The following is a 19,760-nucleotide window of genomic DNA, read 5'->3' as shown; positions in this document are numbered from 1 at the left end:
CTAAATTAAGGCACAGTCTGCTTTCAGTATCCCATGACCCTATTTTGAAGAGCAAGGGAATGATTCCTAGCAACCCAGCCAGTATTTATCTTTTCATCAACATTTCCAAATAAAAGATCTGTTCAATGTCATCAATGTCACTGCAACTCTAGAAGTTTGTTTAGTGCAAATTTGCCAATCCATTTCATAGAAAATAGGAGGAATGGACATTTCAGCCCTTTGAACCTGCTCTGTCATTCAATATGATCATGGCTGATCAACCAAGTTCAGTACTCTGTTCTTGCTTTCTCCCTACATCTCTTGATTCAAGGAGTTAGAATGATATCTAACTCCTTCTTGAATAGATTTAACAATTTGGCTTCAATTGCTTTCTGTGACAGAGAATTCCACCCCAGTCGAAGAGAAGAAACTGATAGCAGAAATTTCTCCTTATCAAGTCCTACATGGGGTTTACTCTAATCCTTAGAAAGTGACCCCTGGCCCTGGTTTCTGCACCATCGATCCACTCTCTTTTCATACGTCAGTCTTGCCATACGAGGAATAAGTCCAGTGAATCTTCAATCACAAGATCATCTTAATCATCTGCTGTACGTGGATCTCTTTGCACCTTCCCCTTATGCCAAACTTTTGTTGTTCTGCTTGTGTCAGCAAAGTAGATTACTTCACATTTGTCCACATTAAATTGTATCTGCCATGTATTTCCCACTTTCTCAATCTGTCCAAATCATGTTGGAGCCTCTGCATCCTCCTCACAGCTGACACTCCCACCTAGCTTTGAGCTGTCTGCAGATTGGGATATATTACACTTAATTCCCTCATCTAAATGATTAATATATATTGTGAATAGTTGTTGTCTTAGCAGTGCTCCCTGCCATATTGGATTATTCACTGCCTGCTACTTGGAAAAATACTGGTATATTTCCTCTGTCCTCTGTCTGCCATCCAGCTCACTATTCATGTCAGTACCTGACCTCCAATCCCACATGCTTTCGTTTTACACATTTATCTCTTAGTGAAACTTTATTTGATCTAAATCACTCCAAAACATTACAGGTTAGGAAAGTTGCTAAATATGTGCATGCCTTTTTTGATTAAAAAGCAGATAATTTGATGGAGATAAAGCAGAATTCAACAAGCTTGACTGTAACTTTGCCAAAAGTTTTGAAAACAGCTGTATGGAATTTTTTTTGAACCAAGAGAAAGACAAAGTCTGTGATCAAAAGAAATACAATGACCGATAAATAAACTAAGTAAATTTGAATGCTGGACTCATACTTATGCTTAATTATACAGGCCTAAAAATAGATTTTTTGTATAAGAGAGGTAAGTAAATAAATGTCTACAAATAAAAAAAATTGTAAGATGGTAGTTGTACACCTTTCTCTTGCCTTAGCCATTAAAAGTGAATATCCCACATATGTTCTTAACCACCTTGTCTCCTTCTGGGATCTGCAGACATACACTCAGAGGTCTCTCTGTTCCCCTTTATAGCATATTTCTCTGCTTTGTTTCCCATCCTCAAATCCATTACCTTGCACACCTCTACTCTAAATTCTATTTGCTTGGGCAAAATCAACAAGCTGCGCTCCAAATCGGAATGTAATTTTTTTGTTATTTATATATCTGCTCAAACCTATTTGCTAAATGTAAGTATTTTGCATGAAGTAGCTCAACAGGAGAAAATTTTAGAAGGTAGTATTTTCCACAACCAAAATAAATTCCTTGATATACTTAAATGTAGTGACCCATAACAAACTAATTATATAACTGAAAAAAACTGTTTTAATCGTTGTCTAGTCCACCAGTTGTGATTAATCAGCTTTTAAGTAATTGAAAATGAATTTAAAGAACTACATAGAACCACTAACTTATTGAATGGTAGTCACTTCCCAATGAATTTGAAGCTTTCTTAAAGATGTCAACTGATGCAAAATAAAGCTCAATTTTAGGACCTTCCTTGAAAAACCCACTACCTGTATAATCACAGCGGTGATTAATTCAAGATACAACTTGTCTGACATTGAGGCTTGTATTTTCTTTCAACATGGAGCAGAACAGTGGCACAGCTAGTAGAGGTGTCTCTACTAGAGGTCCAGTTACCAGTGTTCAGCCCTGACCTCTAGTGCTATCTCTGTGATCGCATTGGTTTCCTCTGGATGTTCAGTTTTCTCCCACATCCCAAAGATGTGTGGGTTGGTAAGTTAATTGGCCACTGTAAATTGCCCCTAGTGTGCAGGTGAGTGGTGTAATTTGGAGAGAATTGATGAGAATGTGGAGAGAATAAAATAGAATTACTGTGGCATTGATGTAAATAGATGGTTGATTGTTGGTGGGAATCAGTGAGCCAAAAAGCCTGTCTCCATGCTGTATGAATGTATGAACCTATGCTTTTAAAGATCATATGAACACTATTTGTAGCAGAGGGATTTGGGGGTCCATATCCACAGATCCCTGAAAGTTGTCTCACAGGTGGATAGGGTAGTTAAGAAAGCTTATGAGGTGTCAGCTTTCATAAGTCGAGGGATCAAGTTTAAGAGCTGCAAGGTAATGATGCAGCTCTATAAAACTCGGGTTAGACCACACTTAGAGTACTATGTCTAGTTCTGGTCGCCCTATTATAGGAAGGATGTGGAAGCATTGGAAAGGGTGCAGAGGAGATTTACCAGGATGCTGCCTGGTTTAGAAAGTATGCATTATGAGGAGAGACTAAGGGAGCCAGGGCTTTACTCTTTGGAGAGGAGGAGGAATGAGAGGAGACATGATAGAGGTATACAACATATAAAGAGGAATAGATAGAGTGGACAGCCAGCGCCTCTTTCCCAGGGCACTAATGCTCAATCCAAGAGGGCATGGCTTCAAGGGAAGTTCAAGGGAGATATCAGAGGAAGGTTTTTTACCCAGAGAGTGGTTGGGGCATGGAATGCGCTGCCTGGGGCAGTGGTGGAGGCAGGTACATTGGTCAAATTCAAGAGATTACTAGATAAGCATATGGAGGAATTTAAAATAGAGGGATATGTGGGAAGAAGGGGTTAGATAGTCTTAGGCGAGGTTTAAAGGTCGGCAGAACGTTGTGGGCCGAAGGGCCTATATTGTGCTGTACTGTTCTATGTTCTATGAAGTTAATTTTCTCTTGAAATTACTTGATTTTTTAGCACCTTTAGGATCTTCTGCAGAGACAGGAACACATGCTTTCAAGGTAAATACCTCAGTGTCGGCTGGCATTATGCTCCCACCAATTACAATTTGAACACATGAATCAAAAGCAGGAGTAGGCCACTCAGCCCCTCAAGCCTGTTCCTTCATTCAATAAGATCCTGGTTGATCTGACTGCAACCTCAGCTTTGCACTCTTGCCTATTTCTGGTAACCTTTCACCTTTGTGTTGGTCAAGTCTCTATCTATCTCTGCTTCAAAGAGATTCAAGATCTTTAATGCCCATTGAGGAAGAGCATTTCACAGACACTCTACATCTTGACAACCAGAAAAAGACCCGTTTATACCTACTCTGTTTCTTATTATCTGGCCAATCTTCCATCTACATCAATACACTATCACTTCAATTCTACGCCATCAACCTTCATTTTCCACAATAATCTTTGAAAGTGACACCTTGTGAAATGATTTCTGTAAATTCTAGTATATTCTCTTTATCCATAGCATGTGTTACTTCTTCCTCGAACTCCAAAATATTGCTTCAACCTGACTTTCCTTTCAAAAAAAACCACGTTGACTTTGCCCGACTACCTTGAATTTTTTCTGTGCATATCCCAATTCCTTTAATAATCACTTCTAACATTTTCCTTATGACAGACGGTTAGTTAACTAGTCTGCAGTATCCTGCTATCTCCCTCCCTTCTTAAATAAAGAAGTTATATTCACTATTTTCCAATTCCTCTTCTCCCCTCTCCCATCAGGCAGAAGATACAGGAGCCTGAGGGCACATACCACCGGCTCAAGGACAGCTTCTATCCCACTGTGCTAAGACTATTGAACAGTTCCCTTATACAAAGAGATGAACTCTTGACCTTACAATCTACCTTATGACCTTGCACCTTATTGTCTACCTGCACTGCACTTACTCTGTAGCTGTGACACTTTACTCTGTATTCTATTATTGTTTTTACCCTGTACTACCTCAATGTACTGTGTAATAAATTGATCTGTACAAACGGTATGCAAGACAAGTTTTTCACTGTACCTTGGTACAAGTGACAATAATAAACCAATAACAATCTTCCCCAATCTAGGGCATTTTGGAAAATGATAATCAACACATAAACTAATCCATCGGGATTGCAGATTCAATAATTGGTTCTTCCATGATTGTAATTTTCTTTGAATTCCTCCTCCTTCCAATTTCTGCTATTTTTGGGATGTTACTTGTATCCTCTATAGTGAAGACTGAAGAAAAAATACCTTTTTAATCCATCTACCATCTCCTTATTTTCCATTAACAAGCCCCCAGATGCACCTTCTATAGGACGGACACTGACTTTATTTTTTAATATCTACAGTAGCTCTTAATCTATTTTCACATTTCCAGCTTGCTTTGTCTTTATACTCTGAATTTTTCCCTCCTTATTAAATTTTTAGTCATTCTTTGCAGTTTTTTTTTTAAATAATGTATCCAATCTGATTTGCCACCTGCCTTCATACAATTATATGTTTTTTTTAGGTCTGCTACCATCTTCTCCTTGGAATATTTATTTCTTATTGAAATTATTTATCCTGATCTTTCAGAAAACACAATGTTTACCGCTGCATCTCAATTAACTAATCCTTTAACCTAATTTACCATTGCCCTTCAGCCAGCTCTGCTTTCATGCCCACATATTTGCCCTTATTTAAGTTTTAAATACTATTCTTGGACCCACTCTTCTCTCCCTCAAACAAAATTTAAAAATTAATTAATCCTATCTTGCGCACAATGTGAGGTGGCATACTGGCACAACTAGCAGAGTGGCTGCCTCACAGCTCCAGTGACTTGGATATCATCCTGTGTGGAGTTTGCACACTCTCCCTGTGAAGGCATGGGTTTCCCCTGGGTGCTGCAGTTTCCTCCCACGTCCCAAAGAGTGCAGGTTGGTAGGTTAATTAGCCACTGTAATTTGCCTCTTGTGTGTTAGCTGAGTGGCAGAATCTGGGGAAGTGTTGATGGAAATATGGGGAGAATGAAATGGGATTAGAAAAGGATTAGTGTAAATGGTTGCTTCTTGGTCAGCACAGATTTGGTGGGATGAAGGATCTGTTTCTGACAGTCCATGAATACCAGGTCAAGCACAGCTGCTCCCAGACTAATTTCTCCTTCCATTTAAGTTGAAGCTGAAGCCAGTAAAAGACAAAACGGTCAGTCAACATCTATCTGCCCAGCCTGAAATGTTAGTTTTGTTTCATTCTCCATATTACCTGACCTGAGTAGTTCTAGCATTTTCTGTTGTTATTTCAGTTTTCAAGCCTCTGCTGTTTTTTTTCCCCACTTTTAGATATCTTATCAGTACTTCACTCTTAAAATTACTCCATGCTATCTGACATCTCATTTGGAAACTCCAATCCATTGAATTCAATACTGAAAATTAGTAATGCCACCATACTCCTCTGATCATTGCATTGCATTGCATTGCATGAATTTGGTATATTAAAAATGTTGGGTGGACAAGATACTTGTAAATGTAGCACCATGCAACAGGTAAAACATAATAGAGGGGCGTGTTTATAAGTTCTGTGATATTTTACAATAATTACAAATAAAAGTGCCATTGTAATTTATATTTAAAGAAATTACATACCAAAATGTTTCTGTTCAATCCAAGTGGAGCTTGCGACGCGACAGAAAAGAATCTGGTCCACAACCAGAGGAAGCCTCTTCCAGTTTGTAAACTCAAGTGTAAAGTTAAGCATACTGTCACCGGCTGTATTTAGCCTGCAGGTTTAAAAAATAAAAATGCAACTGAATATACAGAATAAAAAGCCAAATATTCAAATGCTAGAAATGTACAAAGAACATGCAAAGCAGCTAGCACCTATATTGTTCTCGAGTCATGACAAATGGTATGCCGCTAAATGAAGTCTTATTAAAGGAAATGGTCTTCACTCCATCACAAACATCTCCTTTCTCCACCCCTTCCCCTCTCCACAACTTAAATCATGATTGTTTTCTCACATTTCCAATTCTAATGAAAGCCTACTGTCTTAAACATCAACACTGTGTCTCCCTTCACTGAATATCTCTCAGCATTTTCTGTTTTAATTTCAGATTTCCAACATTTGCAGATTTTTGCTTTTCATAGCACTGTTGCTCTTCAGCAGAATGATTAGAAGGCTTCCCGATTAAATCCCAGCCCTTCACTGGGACCCCAACTCAGGCAGGGCTGCCATGTAAATATTCCAATAACAAGGGATAGATTGTGGGTAGGGTAGCATTGGTAATTCCAAGAATCTTACAGCCAATCCTGCTTTAAAAGGGTTCACTGAAAATTTTATTTAACGTTGGCAAGAGACCTGCCCTGGACCAGGTCAGTGCTTGGAGCCAATCCCTGGTGCCCTGTAGTGCCTCAGACCCAGCAGCACGTAGGTCTGGGCCTGACATTGCATAGGGTCAAGGGACTAGACATGCAGCAATAGTATTTACGTTTGTACCAGAGTCTTAAGATACAGCCTCCACAGCACTCCTCCCAGTCTTCAGGGTAATCTGACTGATGGTATCACTGATTGCTCTTCCTAAGGAGTTGTGGCTATCCTGGAGTTTTCTGACCCCACCCACATGACCTCTATTGGATTTACCTGATAACTGATGACCCACATCAACATCTTACTGCACATGCAATCGTCGTTCAGTGATGGGAACCCTATCTGTTTGCCTTTGGACCCCACTACCACCACCCCAACCACAGTTTGGACACACGCTCAACACCCCCAACACCCCCGTGCCTTAATCACAGGCCCATGACTCAGCAGCACCACCCCAACTATTGATTAAAGACCAGTGCCCAAATCTCCTTCAGCATCCTACTCATGCTACGGTTCCAAAACCCAATCACCAATGACACTCTTTCCTCCATAGCCCTAGGTTTACCTGCTTTCCTTCGCAACCTGTACTGGTGAAATGTGCAAAGGAAAAACCTTGCCCCTTTTGAGCGGTGGGCCCGCAACCAAAACAATCATTGGTACAGCAAGCAATGAAGAATAAACATAGCTATAAGAGTGCCAGTGAATTTCCAGGCCAATATGCTTTCTAGGGTTCAGGATATTGAAGCCACCAAGTGTTGAACAAAGGTTTCAGACAGGGTCATAATTTCTGGGAGAGTGAAACCATGCCTCCACTTTCAGTGCAGGACAGCTTTGCGTCTCTGAAGCTGGTCTCCGTTTGCGTGAAATGAGAATCACATATGATTTTTCATAACACCATATTATTTTCTGACAAGAGGCATCAGTGATGATGGTCATTGGCATAAAACACGGTAAACAGTGAGATGTACTTGGTACAGAAATGAAGCCTGATAAATAGACAGGAATCTCATTCAAAAAGCTGCTTGGCCATCAACATTGTCAAAATGATAGTGGAATTCAAACTTTCATTACATTCTTTCCAGTTCAGAAAATAAAATGCAACACAGCATACAGTATGTTTAGCTACAGCAAAGAAAAATGGAAAAAAAGTAAAAAAGTTAAAATCATAGGAGTTATTAATATTCTTTTAAAAAGCTTTAATTTTTTTGGCAAAAATCTAGTTCTTTGTGAAAATCTGTTTTTTTGCAAAAAAAGCTCATTTAAAAAAAAATGCAAGGCCAGAAAATATATGTTCCAGTTGTATCAGCAAAATGCTGTTGGCCTCTTGAGCTGAGCAAAATAATCAGTCATACTGATGCTTGAAAAAAAATTTGGAGGAAATGAATTCCCAGTGATGGATTAGGTAACAGTACATTAATTCACGCAACAGTAAACTTGCCTTACTATTGCAGACAGGTAAAGTTACCACTGGACAACACTAACAAACTTGAAGATTGCTTTTTATGATAATAAAAATACTTCAAGAATCATGAGCCAGAAATAAATAGTCAACCAAATACATGGCCAGCATTAATTTTCCATTAATGTGCCACTTTCATTCATCATGAATAAAATTGGCTTAAAGTGAAGCCTATAAACATCAGATTTGTAACAGAAAATGTCTTGATGTAGAAACTTTCCAGTGAACAAAAGACAAAAATGTAGAGATTTGAATTTTAATTCAATGATAGAATAATCATCAATCATTATTACTTGGACCAAATAACTACATTTTAGGTCTAAATATGATTAGCTTAAGAATCATTGCAGGTAAGGAAGCAGATTCCACTGCTAATAGACAGGCACATGTATTGGTCTTTAATGAATGATGCCAGTAGAGAATAGATCAGTAAGTGATATCTGATGCAGTCACAAACGAAGCAAAAAGCATCTCTTATTTTTGAAATAAATATAGCTCGAAGATGTACAATAAAACAAAGACCGACTGCAGCTTTCAAGGCAAGATTGGCAAACTATTGTTCTTCAGTCACAGAAACACACTAGGCTTAATCTTGAACTCTAGCCTTTGCAGTGCTTCCACCATCTTTCCTAAAATCACCATCACAATAATTTACTGGTACAGCTCTCATCTGTAGTATTTGTATAATTTAATGCAGGTTTTTAAGAAAATAATCACATTACAAGATTGCTCTACATTCAGCTCAGCCCTGGGAAAGTGTCATATGAATCCAGGGAAGTCCTGAACTTCTAGGCAGTCATTTAACTGTGCTCTACTGCTGGTCATGGAGTTCAGTGGCACTGCACAAGGTGATGGCAATGCTTACTTGGCTACTGAACTTGAGGAACCTGTAACAGGTTAGAAATAAAAACAGAAAATGCAGGAAATAATCTGCAGGCCAGAAACAAGTATAAATGTTTCAGGTGGATAACCTTTGTCAACTATATCGTTTACCCTGTGTCAGGTTAGATCTGGTGCAGGAATGGGACTGCTATTAATTTGAATGGAGAGGAACAATGCAAAGGACCAAGTGAATTTTAGTTAAAATAATTAAAGAGCTGCAAATTAAGATTATTTATATGTTTCTATGATAGTACCTGGATTTTTTAAAATACTTAAACATTGTAAATATTTCAGAGTTCAAATATTTTTCAGAAACATTCAATGTTTTAACAGCTCTGGCAGCTGACAGCATCTTTGTGCACAACCTGTTTTGTCCCATTCTGATCACCAACCCCACCCCAGAACTTGAGTTACATTAGAGTATGGCACAGGGTTCACTGGCAAACTTGGAGCCGTCCTCAATCAGCACCGGGAATAGTGGAGAGGAGACTACCAGGATGTTACCTGGGATGAAGCATTTCAGTTATGAAGAAGAGCGAATGGATAAGCTGGGTCTGTTTTTCTTGAAGTGGTGAAGGCTGAAGATGGGATCTGACAGAGAATCAAAAAATTGTGAGGGGCATAAACAAGGTAGATAGTTTCAAACTTCTTGCCCATAGCAAGTGTTTAAAACTAGAGGGCATATTTTAGAGTAAAAGGCAAGATATTTAGAGGTTATCAGAGTTTCATCCCACATGTGGTTAGAATCTGGAATGCACTGCCTGAGAGGTTGGTGGAGGCAGGTACTCTCTCTCAAGTTTAATAAGCTATCGAATAAGCACTTGAATCACCAAGGCATAAAAGGCTATGGAACAAGTGCTCGTATATGGAATTACTGTAGATCCACTATAGTTTTGTATAGAACAACAAAATTGTGCACATTTATCCTTTTACAAATTAAATATATCACTATTAAAGAAAAAATCCTCATCGTGTGGTATGCCTTCTCCAAAATTCTTCTCCCAAGGATAGTGTAATATTTGTGGACCCATCACTACAAACTGATTTTTGTGGTGGTTGAATCTGAACTGATCAAGTACTTAGTGGGACCATCAAATTGAGAGCAAGTAGTTTTATTACTTGAGTTTTATTATGCATTGCCCTGAGATACCATATGTCAATTTTCCAAGAGATTGTTCATAACATTTGGGATTGTTCTAACTCCATTTGGAGGACTGAGAACTAGGCTCCATTCATCAGTGATGTATTACAGTAGGGGAAGCAAGACATGGAATTTGGATTGCAAGGTTACATTTGTCCAAGCAATCTCAGATTAATAATTTCAATTTATTTTTAGCATCCTTTGAGCAACTTAAAAATAAATTCATAATTTTCTTACTTTATTAATTAAATTTTGGTTTCCTTAAATTAATAAATCTGTATCTTTGCCATTTTAATGTAGTCATTTGCAATTTTTTTTGGTGAGTTAATAAATTTGTACCTGTGCTATTTTAAGGGTTAACACAAACAGATTAATCTGGAATACTAAACAGCAGAACCATATTGTTTAAATGCCTAGGAACTTTAAAAAAACTGCTACCTGCTCTCTAAATGCACTGTTGCCCAGAAGTCTTCATTATAAGGGAGTTTTTATATGTGCATGGCAGAATCACCAATTTTTATGTCTGCACAATGCTCCAGATAACTGGTGCTATTTAATCTTCAAGTGACAAATAATGATTACTTTATGACTGTGGTCATAAAAGATACAACCCCAAACTGGTTTTCACGGGGGGTTTAAATTTCAATACTGGAAAATTCTTGGCTGAGGAAATAATAAATGCAGAAGGGATGCCTTCTGCTGTTAGTAGTCATTCATTCCAAATCTGGCAAACATGAAGAATGAAAGGGGGAAGAAATTGTTAGAACTCACAAACAGTGAGTTGCCTCTTCAAAGATCCAAACCTGAGCTTTTCAATGTGCAAGGTTGGGGGGGGGGGTGCAGAAAGGAGAGGAGGGTAGTAGTAAAAGCAAAGTTAAAATGGTATTCCTTTTAATGTCTATCCATATGATACATATACTTTTTTAAAAAAATGAAATTATGGACATGTGTGCATTTTCATGCCTAAACTTTATGGACAAATGTATAGAACAGTACAGCACTGGACAGGCCATTCAGCCCACAATGTTGTGCCAATCCTGATGCCAATTTATACCAAACATCCTCCTCCTGTGCATCATCCATATCCCTCCATATTCTTGTGTCCATCTAAAAGCCTCTTAAACTCCACCAAACCACCTGCTTCTACTACTACCCCTGGTAACCCACTCCAGACACCTACCATTCTCTGTGCAAAAAAAAACTTGCCCCTCATGTCACTTTTAAACTTCTCCCTCTAACCTTAGAAGCATGTCCTCTGGTGTTTGACATTTCTACCCTGGGGAAAAGATTCTGACTGTCTGCCCTATCTATACCTCTCATAATTTTATAAACTTCCATCAGGTGTCCCCTCAGCTTCCTATGTACAAGGGAGAACAAGACAAGTTTGTCCAACCTTTCCTTATAGCTCATACCCTGTAATCCAGGCAGCATCCTGGTAAACCTCTTCTGCACCCTCTCCCCATCCTTCCTACAACAGGGCAACCAGAACTGCATGCAATATTCCAAGTGCAGTCTAAGGTTTTATATATCTGCATCATGACTGACTTCCTCTTATACTCAACACCCCTACAAATGAAGGCAAGCATTCTATATGCCTTCTTTACCACCTTATCCACTTGCATAGCCATTTTCAGTGAACAATTGATCTGGACCCCAAAATCCCTCTGTACCTCATTACTATTAAGGGGCCTACCACTAACTGTATACATTCTCCTTCATTTGCACTTGGCAAATTTCAATGCCAGCAAATGCCCCGATAACCAATGGAATGAAGGGTAGTGATATGCTCTGTCTATCCCATTGGGGACCTGATATGAAGAGCAAGGTGGAGTAAAATGAATCACTTTCCAATATTCCTCCTGATCCAAGGAATCTGCATGTCAGCAAGGTACCAGCACCCAAGTTGTTACAATAGTGGCATAAGGTAGTCACCATCTGGAATATCTTGGCATGGCCTGAATTACCATTAATTGTTTTATATTGTAGATGACATTAAATTTTTTCCTCACCATTTTCCTGCCCTACCTTCCAGCAAGTGTTCAAAATGCACCAACACTGACGTGATTTTTGACTGACTTTTAAATCTGCTCACCGAGTATTACAGCGTAGTCAGGGTCAAATTCAAGTACGCCATCTTAGATCCTGTTTGCCAAGGTTATGACATCCAGTAGAATTGAGGAATTTTGTTCCCAAGATTTTCTTTCTTGGCAACATTCAGAAATACAAAACGGGAGCTTTTGTTGAATCTTCATTGCTTTTCATCTTTTTTTTAAATACTTCTGTGAATTTTCTCACTCTTTTAAGTCATTTTACAGACATCACAATGCACAGATTTTCAAGTTAAACTTACATTCACTCCAGCAAAACAAAAGTTCAGATACTGGACTATGAATATTGCTTTAGTAATAAAATGTTATAGGTAGAATAAACTACAATATCAAGACATGTATTAGTAGGTTACCATTTTGCAACATTAAACTTACGCTTCCTGTAATATTGAAACTTCATGAAAGGGTTAATTCTATATGCAAAGTCTCATTTACAAATCAATTGTACATTACAATATGTTTCAAGCACTTCATTTTGAAAACTGGTCAGTTGTAATTATCTATTACTTAATGAGACTTGTAGACAATCAGGTAACATTGCATGCAAGCTCAGTAGTGAAATACAATTATTAAAACAAGGACTCCAATGATAATATTTCAATCAAATATGTATATCTTCTGTATTGCTATTTAACTATAAACAAGACATTTGCACATTATTTCAAAATAACAATTTGATGCTTCTCTGAACTTGTTACTTACCAAGCTTCACTAAGCAAATCCACAGGATTCAATCCAGCCAGTAACAGGTGAGGTAACCACTGCTTAAACTGTTGTTCTGATAATAATCCATATTTTACAATGCCAGCTAAATGACTGCCTGATGGTAATGAGTAGCCTTGTTCCAGAAGAAACTGCAGCAAATGGAAGCACTGATATTGCAGACAATAAGAATAATGAAGACCTGTGATAACAGCTCCAGCTTTTAGGAGGATGTAAATAATTGCAAAAAATCTGGAGAATGATTAACACAAAAATAGCATTAGTCCAGGCCCTGAATCATTAAGATTTTTCATTAAAAGCAGACAAATAACCACAAGCCAGTCCTCAAAATTTATCACAAGCTATTTTAAGAGATTGATTAAAAATTAATAATCATTGTTCCTATGTACAAATAAACAAATTGGACATATTTTGCTAGCTGCTAAGGCAAAGTTTATGTTTTCTGTCTACAGCCATACATAATGATCTACTTTTGGATCTACAGCAGAAAAATGAAATGACCCTCATACAAAGTGTCCAATTTAGTGGCCAGTATTGGCAGACAAAGGCAAGCTAAACATGCCTGCCACTGAAATATCACAGCAGGACTTTCTACACACAAGTCCCATCGGTAGGGGGCAGAACAATGCCCTTGAAATGCTGGAAAACCTTTGAAAGCTAGCCAGGCTGCAGTTGCCTGGCTTAATCAGCTATCATGCTTATAATATACTTTGAATACTTTTGATGATCAGAAACAATTAACTTTTGAAAATTAATCAATAAAACCTACTTAAAAATGCTTAAAACTGAAAAATTAACACATTCTCTCAAAGATGTTCTCCCCTACTGAACTCCCTGCATCAAGTACAACTTTATGCAATTTCTATGAACAGATTCCCCAAAATAAATGCTGGGGAATCATCCCAACTCTCACATGCACAAGCACAGAAATACTGAACTTGCTGACATTTACCTGGTGGTGTGCCATTAAAATCCAGCCACTAATTCATCAAGTATAATGTTGACAACGTAGTTTTTCAGCTCGTAAGAATATGTTACAAAAGATTGTTAATCACTTAAATTATAAATAGATAAGTGAATAAAAATAGAAATTAGCTCCATACAAAATAAAACTACTGCAAAATTTAGAAATTTAATTTTGTGATATCCTCAAATAAGATATTGTTAAGAAATAGGTACTTTTGTACACAAGATAACAGATTTGCTCAATTTTGATTTGTATATGGTTCACTTTTGAAATCTTTCAGTAACACATTCTAACTGGGCCCATAACAAACCACCAGGGGCTGGTAATGAGAGGTTGAAAGCAACATGACATTAAAACATGAAAAGCAGCTTTAAAAAAGCTTTAGAATTACAAGACGTACAAAATCTTGGTCAGGAAAAGTCTAACTGGTTCATCAAGCCTGTACCACACTCGATGACCACTGGACCATCATGATTAAACACTTCCCACAACATTCCTGCAGCCATGCAATATTCTGGCAGAGAGAATTATGGATCTTATGGATTTGAACCAATCAATTCCACTGTAGCCAAAGTCATCTGCGGTTGGCCCAGATTTGTGGTAGTAATTTAAACATTATACAGAACAGCCAAACAAGATGACACATTCCAATTTTGTATTACACCATTAAATCTAGGCAGAAATTATAATTCCCAACCCACTGCTGGCCATTATCCAGGCCCCATCCATTGACACACATGTGCATCTTCCCTAGTCTCTGCACCTTTCTCCAAACTTCTAGATGCTTGCAAGAATCTCATCCAAAGTCTATTATATTCTTTTTCGTGGAAGAACTTTCCTTTATCCCCACTATAATGCAGTTTATAGAACTCTATCAAATCAATCATTAATGTACTCTCCTGTCATTTTTCAAATGCCGAAAAGAGGTGTACACAAGGCGGACTCCTGCCACCCCAGCCTCTTGGCCTCGTGACACCTCCCGTTACATAATCTGATTTTCCTGCTGGGCTATTATTACATGCACAATACACAAGAAAGCATGCCTCTACATCAGGTTTTTAGTACGCTGAATGTTTGATGATTCATGCGAGGATGCCTTAATTGTGCAAAACATTGCCCTCTGCTGTTTGCGATTCTGGTGGAGCTGAATAAAGTTAAACAGGGCACTCCAATTTCCTTTGTGCCTTGGTACAAACTGCATATCCTCCTTATTTCTCTGGTCTGGATAATTCTTTATCATGACTGATCTTTTTACTCTTCCCTCCGAGTTGCTTCTATATTTCCCCTTTCACTCCCACTTCTAATCCAGCAAATACACACACACACACACATATATATATATACTCAATCACAGGCATAATAAATTTAGTAATAGGAGTGTCCTTTGGCTAAAGCTGCTTTTTAGGCTTAGCTCAAACCATTTCCAGCTTTATCACTGACAACCCAAAAATAAAACGGTATCAATAATGCCATCATAATTGATAATAAACTGGCATCTACAAACCTTATTAATAGTCAAAAAAACTGATGGTATTTCAGCAATATGCAAACATTTGTGCACATCCAAAGACTTAAGAAAGTGATTAGATTTAAAGCTGCAGGAAACTTTAAATCTTTCCCTGCTCTTTTCCACTCCCTTCTAGAAATAATTGGCTATTGTTTTTGATACGCAAGCCAATTTCTGAAACAATACCCATCAGGAGACAGTACAAAGCAATTAATTTTTGCAAAACACAACTTCAGAAAAAAAATTTAGGGGCATTTCATTTCTGCAAAGACCAATTCTTCACCATCTCTACAGCCCAATGAGATTGCACATAGTACAGTGAAAAGCAGACTCCTGTAGTTAAGTTTGCCAATGTACATTTAATACAATTCTTTATTCCATTACTTTGTAACACATAGCAATTTGAGGGTTTCCATTGCTGCCTCTCATTGAATAGTTTCTAAAGTTATTTCTGAAACATTATCATTTTCCATACCAATTATAAAACTTTCAGGTCTTGAGTTTTGTATGACCAAAGCTGAAAGAAAACTCTGTATTAATAATAGTTTAAACATTGAAGAGCAGAAGCAAATAAGGAAAAGAGCACACTACCTTCTGAACCTAATTAAAAGCTGAAACAAAAACAGTATCAAATCTTTTTTAAAATAAACATGCTATCAACTGTCCACGCTTTTGAAATTTCATAATTCTTGCTTGTTTTTCCATTTCAATACATATTTTTGGTTTAACATTACTATTTAAAAGTAACCTTAGGACAGACATATTAGATGACGTCATAAAGTAAATTTGATAAACACAATTTTCCTTCTGATTTTTTTTTAGAAAATATGAAACATGACATTGGATGTAATTGAATGGCAAAATGAATTTGAGGTACTTAGCATACTCTCATTTTCTTAATGAAAAGATGTGTCAAAAATGAAGTGCAATAATAATGAAGTTAGCATTTTAATTAAGTTGCTTGAATCAAAATTACTTGTTCATATGCAGAATATTCCATGACAGTGTAACAAATTAAATTTTAAAAAACATGGAGTGTATATATTTTATCATGAATATTTTTTCCCTTACAAACTAGCTTATTATATTTCCAACAAAACACCCGTCTTCCTTCTACTTTATCTTTTAACGTTTCTGGCTATTCCTTGGGAAGGATCTTATTATTATTGATATTACTAATGTTTTCTCTGTATTAAATATAATTTTCAAGGAACTATACGGTCAGAGAGTGAGAGAAATGCATGTAAGACTTAATGCAATTTTCCTCTGCATGTATACATGTACAGAAGTATCCCTCCGCAGACAGCATTACCAAGGAAGCAGAAGATCAGAAATCTACTGCTGCAGAAGCTGTTGAAAAGTTTCAAGTGAGATAACTGCATGTGTAACATTGGCAAAGGTACGTATGTCTCAGGCCAGCAGCTCTATAGAGAACTGCCATCAAGGACTGCAACACACAGGAGAGCTCCCATTCTGCTGATGGACTTGGCACTCCCAGGATACAGCACAAATCTTTAGCCCAAGCACAAGCATCCCTGCAGTTTCCCTCTGTTCTTCTTGGGCAGTCCTTCTGTGTACAGTCACTTCCACTCCTGATATTTGTACTTAGCCTTCACATCCCCACATTGAATCTTCCTGGATGCTCCTCCATTTTCTGTAGTCACAGGCAATGAATTGCCATGAGTCAGTAAGGATGCTACTTCTTCTCCCCATGGAGACTTTCAGTGTGCCTTTGAAGCATTTTCTCTACTCTCCTGGTAATCTGCCGTGATGAAGGTTGGAGAAGACTGTTTTTGTTTTGGGAGTCTGCGATCAGGTGTGCAAACGATTTACCCACCCACCAGAGCTGATTGAATGTGGTCAGAGCCAGAACACTGAAAACATTGGCCTGGGAGGTCACTAACATTGATTCACTTATTCTGTCGATCAACCTGGAGGAGCTTGTAGATGCAGCGTACATGACACTTCTCCAGTGACTTGAGGTGCCTACTGTAGGTTATCCATAGCTCTGAAGCATGCAGGAGGGCAGGGTAAACAGTGAGCTTGAATTTGTACTGAATTTGAAGTCTCGATCTTCAAACACTGCTTTCTAAAGCTGACCCAATGCTATGCTGGTACACTGGAGGCAATAGTAAATTTCATCAATGCTGAGCAGTGGCTCCTGAGAAGTGGAAAGTGATCCACCTTTTCTAAGTTTGCATTGTGGATCTAAATTGCAAGGAAGTGATGTTATGGCGAGAATAGGTTAGTAGAGCCCTTTGTTTTTTTTTAAGATGTTTAGCTCAAGGCCCATCCTTTCATATACTTCAGTGAAGGAGAACAATGTTTTGGACCTTGGCCTTCAAGTAAGCACAGATGCAAGGTTCATCAAAGTACCATAAATCAATTACTGAGATTAGGATGATCCCATTCTAGAGTAAAGGTGACATATGTTGAACAGTTCCCTGTCCATCCTGCAGTTTAACTCTAGAAGGGAGCTTGTTAGAGACAAGATGCAGTTTTGTAGTGAGGAAGGCCGAAGGGTGTTACCCCAATGGTTCTGTGTAGCCCTATTCATCTGAATGGGGACACCTGCCTTAATTTTAAAAAAGCTTTACGGTTAACTTAAATGTTTTTGTTTAATTTGACTTAATTCACTTCAGAGAGGTTTTAAGTAAAAGCAATTTTTATTTAAATCTTCCTGAACTGCTTTTAAATGTTACTGAAAATCAGAGATGATTAAAAGTAATTCAAAGGCCTTTGTCAATAGCTGTCAGGCGGCCATCAGGAACAAGGCCTGCCTTCTGAGGCCTAATCACTAACACAGGCCATTCCACTTTGGAGTCATTGAGTCATTCTGCAAACTTTGCAGCAGCAAGGCCTCCACAACAATGAAACCCATGGCATCAGGGGAAGGAAGTGCAGCTGTGAGTGGAGTATGAGAAGCCAATTTATGCAAAGCAATGTTTGAGCCTAGTGTTTCTTCAGGACATCAAGTTCATTAATTTAAAAATCACAGTGGATATAAACAAAAATTGGTCAGATTTGACAATTGTTTTTGCTGATAATGTGCATGATAATTTGGGGGGAAGATGGTGGAATAATTAAAGAAAGAGTTTCCTCCCCAAACTGGGAGCCTCCATAATTATATAGGAGTATTACACACTAACGTATCTTTGGATTAAGTTTGTTGCCAAAAAGCAATTCCCCACTACCCCCCACTTAATTGAAAAACTACAGTTGACCTTACCTGCCCATGCTATTTTTGTGCGAGTAGTTTTAGTACCTTGCATATGTCAGCATGACCACCTTATTTCTCAGCATCCCTTCTGATCTTCCCTTCTCTGATCTTGAATGAGCAGTTCTCAACAGTGATTTCAGTTTCATCCCCCATATCCTCTTCTTAACCAATTCCAAACCCAACATTGAACCCTTCTTCCACCTCTATGCCTATTTCTGTAGGCTGGGGTGTTCACTCCGTTATGGGTGTCCGTGTTTCTCTCTCCCAAATTCATGATTCGCCTGCACCACTCCCTCTGGCCTCTCACCCTTCATTGCTAACTGCTGATGGGACATTGACCCTCTTGATTTTTCCACTTTCCTCACTCACTCTAACCTACCCCCTTCTGATCTTGTAATACCCCCTTCACTAGGAACAAATCCCGATATCGTCACCAAATCTGCCACCAAAGGTGACACTGTTGTTGTCTTGTGAACTGACCTCCATTTTACAGAAGCCAAACGTCAGCTCTCTGGCACATCCTCATACCTCCCTCTGGATCACAACACAACTAAACATGAGGCTACAAAACAACTATGATCCTTCCCTCCACAGTTACCATTCTTATAGTACCCCAGCTCAGCACAATTTGTTTCTACCTTCTACCCAGGGTCCACAAAGCCAGACTGTCTAGGCAGAACCCATTATTTAAGCTGCTCTTGCCTCACCGAATTTATTTCTTCCCATCTTGGCTCCATTCTTTCTCCGCACCCCTCCTCCCCACCAAACTCCCCCCCCCCCCCCCCCCCACACAGTCCCTTACACTTACATCCATAAACACATCTGATGCCCCCCACCACTGTTTCTAGTTCCCTGGACATGACCATGGATACACAATCCCTCTACACCTTCATCCCATATTAGCAGGGTTTGAGGGCCCTTTGCTCTTCCTTGAACAGGGGCCCAACTAGTTACCCTCATCCAACACATTCATTCACATGAATGAACTTGTCCTCAAACTGAACAACTTCTTCAACTCAAGGCACTTTATCCACATTGAAAATATATCGCTTGGAACTCACATGGGCCCAAGCTATGCCTATCTTTTTGTGGGATACATGGAAAAGTATTTTTTTCCAGCCCTACTCAGGGCCACTTTCTACAGTACCTTAACAACTGTGTTGGTGCTGCTTCCTACGGAAATATAGAACACAAAAATTTATTTATATTTGCTACCAATTTTCACCCTGCCCTCACCTTCACATGAT

The 19,760-nt window shown here is 38.5% G+C and overlaps 1 protein-coding gene across 3 annotated transcripts in view; it reads right to left on the bottom strand.

Moving 5' to 3' along the window:
* The window catches only part of asb3 (ankyrin repeat and SOCS box containing 3), a 71,756-nt gene that overhangs the window by 22,375 nt on the left and 29,621 nt on the right, over window positions 1–19,760 (bottom strand). For all 3 annotated transcript variants that reach the window (XM_052012906.1, XM_052012905.1, XM_052012907.1), the window contains exons 8-9: window positions 12,799–13,050; window positions 5,786–5,919 (exon numbers count right to left, since the gene is read on the bottom strand). In XM_052012906.1, the coding sequence (XP_051868866.1) occupies window positions 5,786–5,919; window positions 12,799–13,050 (386 nt within the window). The remainder of the gene's footprint in view (window positions 1–5,785; window positions 5,920–12,798; window positions 13,051–19,760) is intronic.

This window comes from Pristis pectinata, chromosome 3 (assembly GCF_009764475.1).
Source record: "Pristis pectinata isolate sPriPec2 chromosome 3, sPriPec2.1.pri, whole genome shotgun sequence".
Lineage (NCBI taxonomy): Eukaryota > Metazoa > Chordata > Chondrichthyes > Rhinopristiformes > Pristidae > Pristis > Pristis pectinata.
The sequence above is the reverse complement of the archived record's forward strand: the minus strand, read 5'-3'. Positions and strand labels throughout refer to the sequence as shown.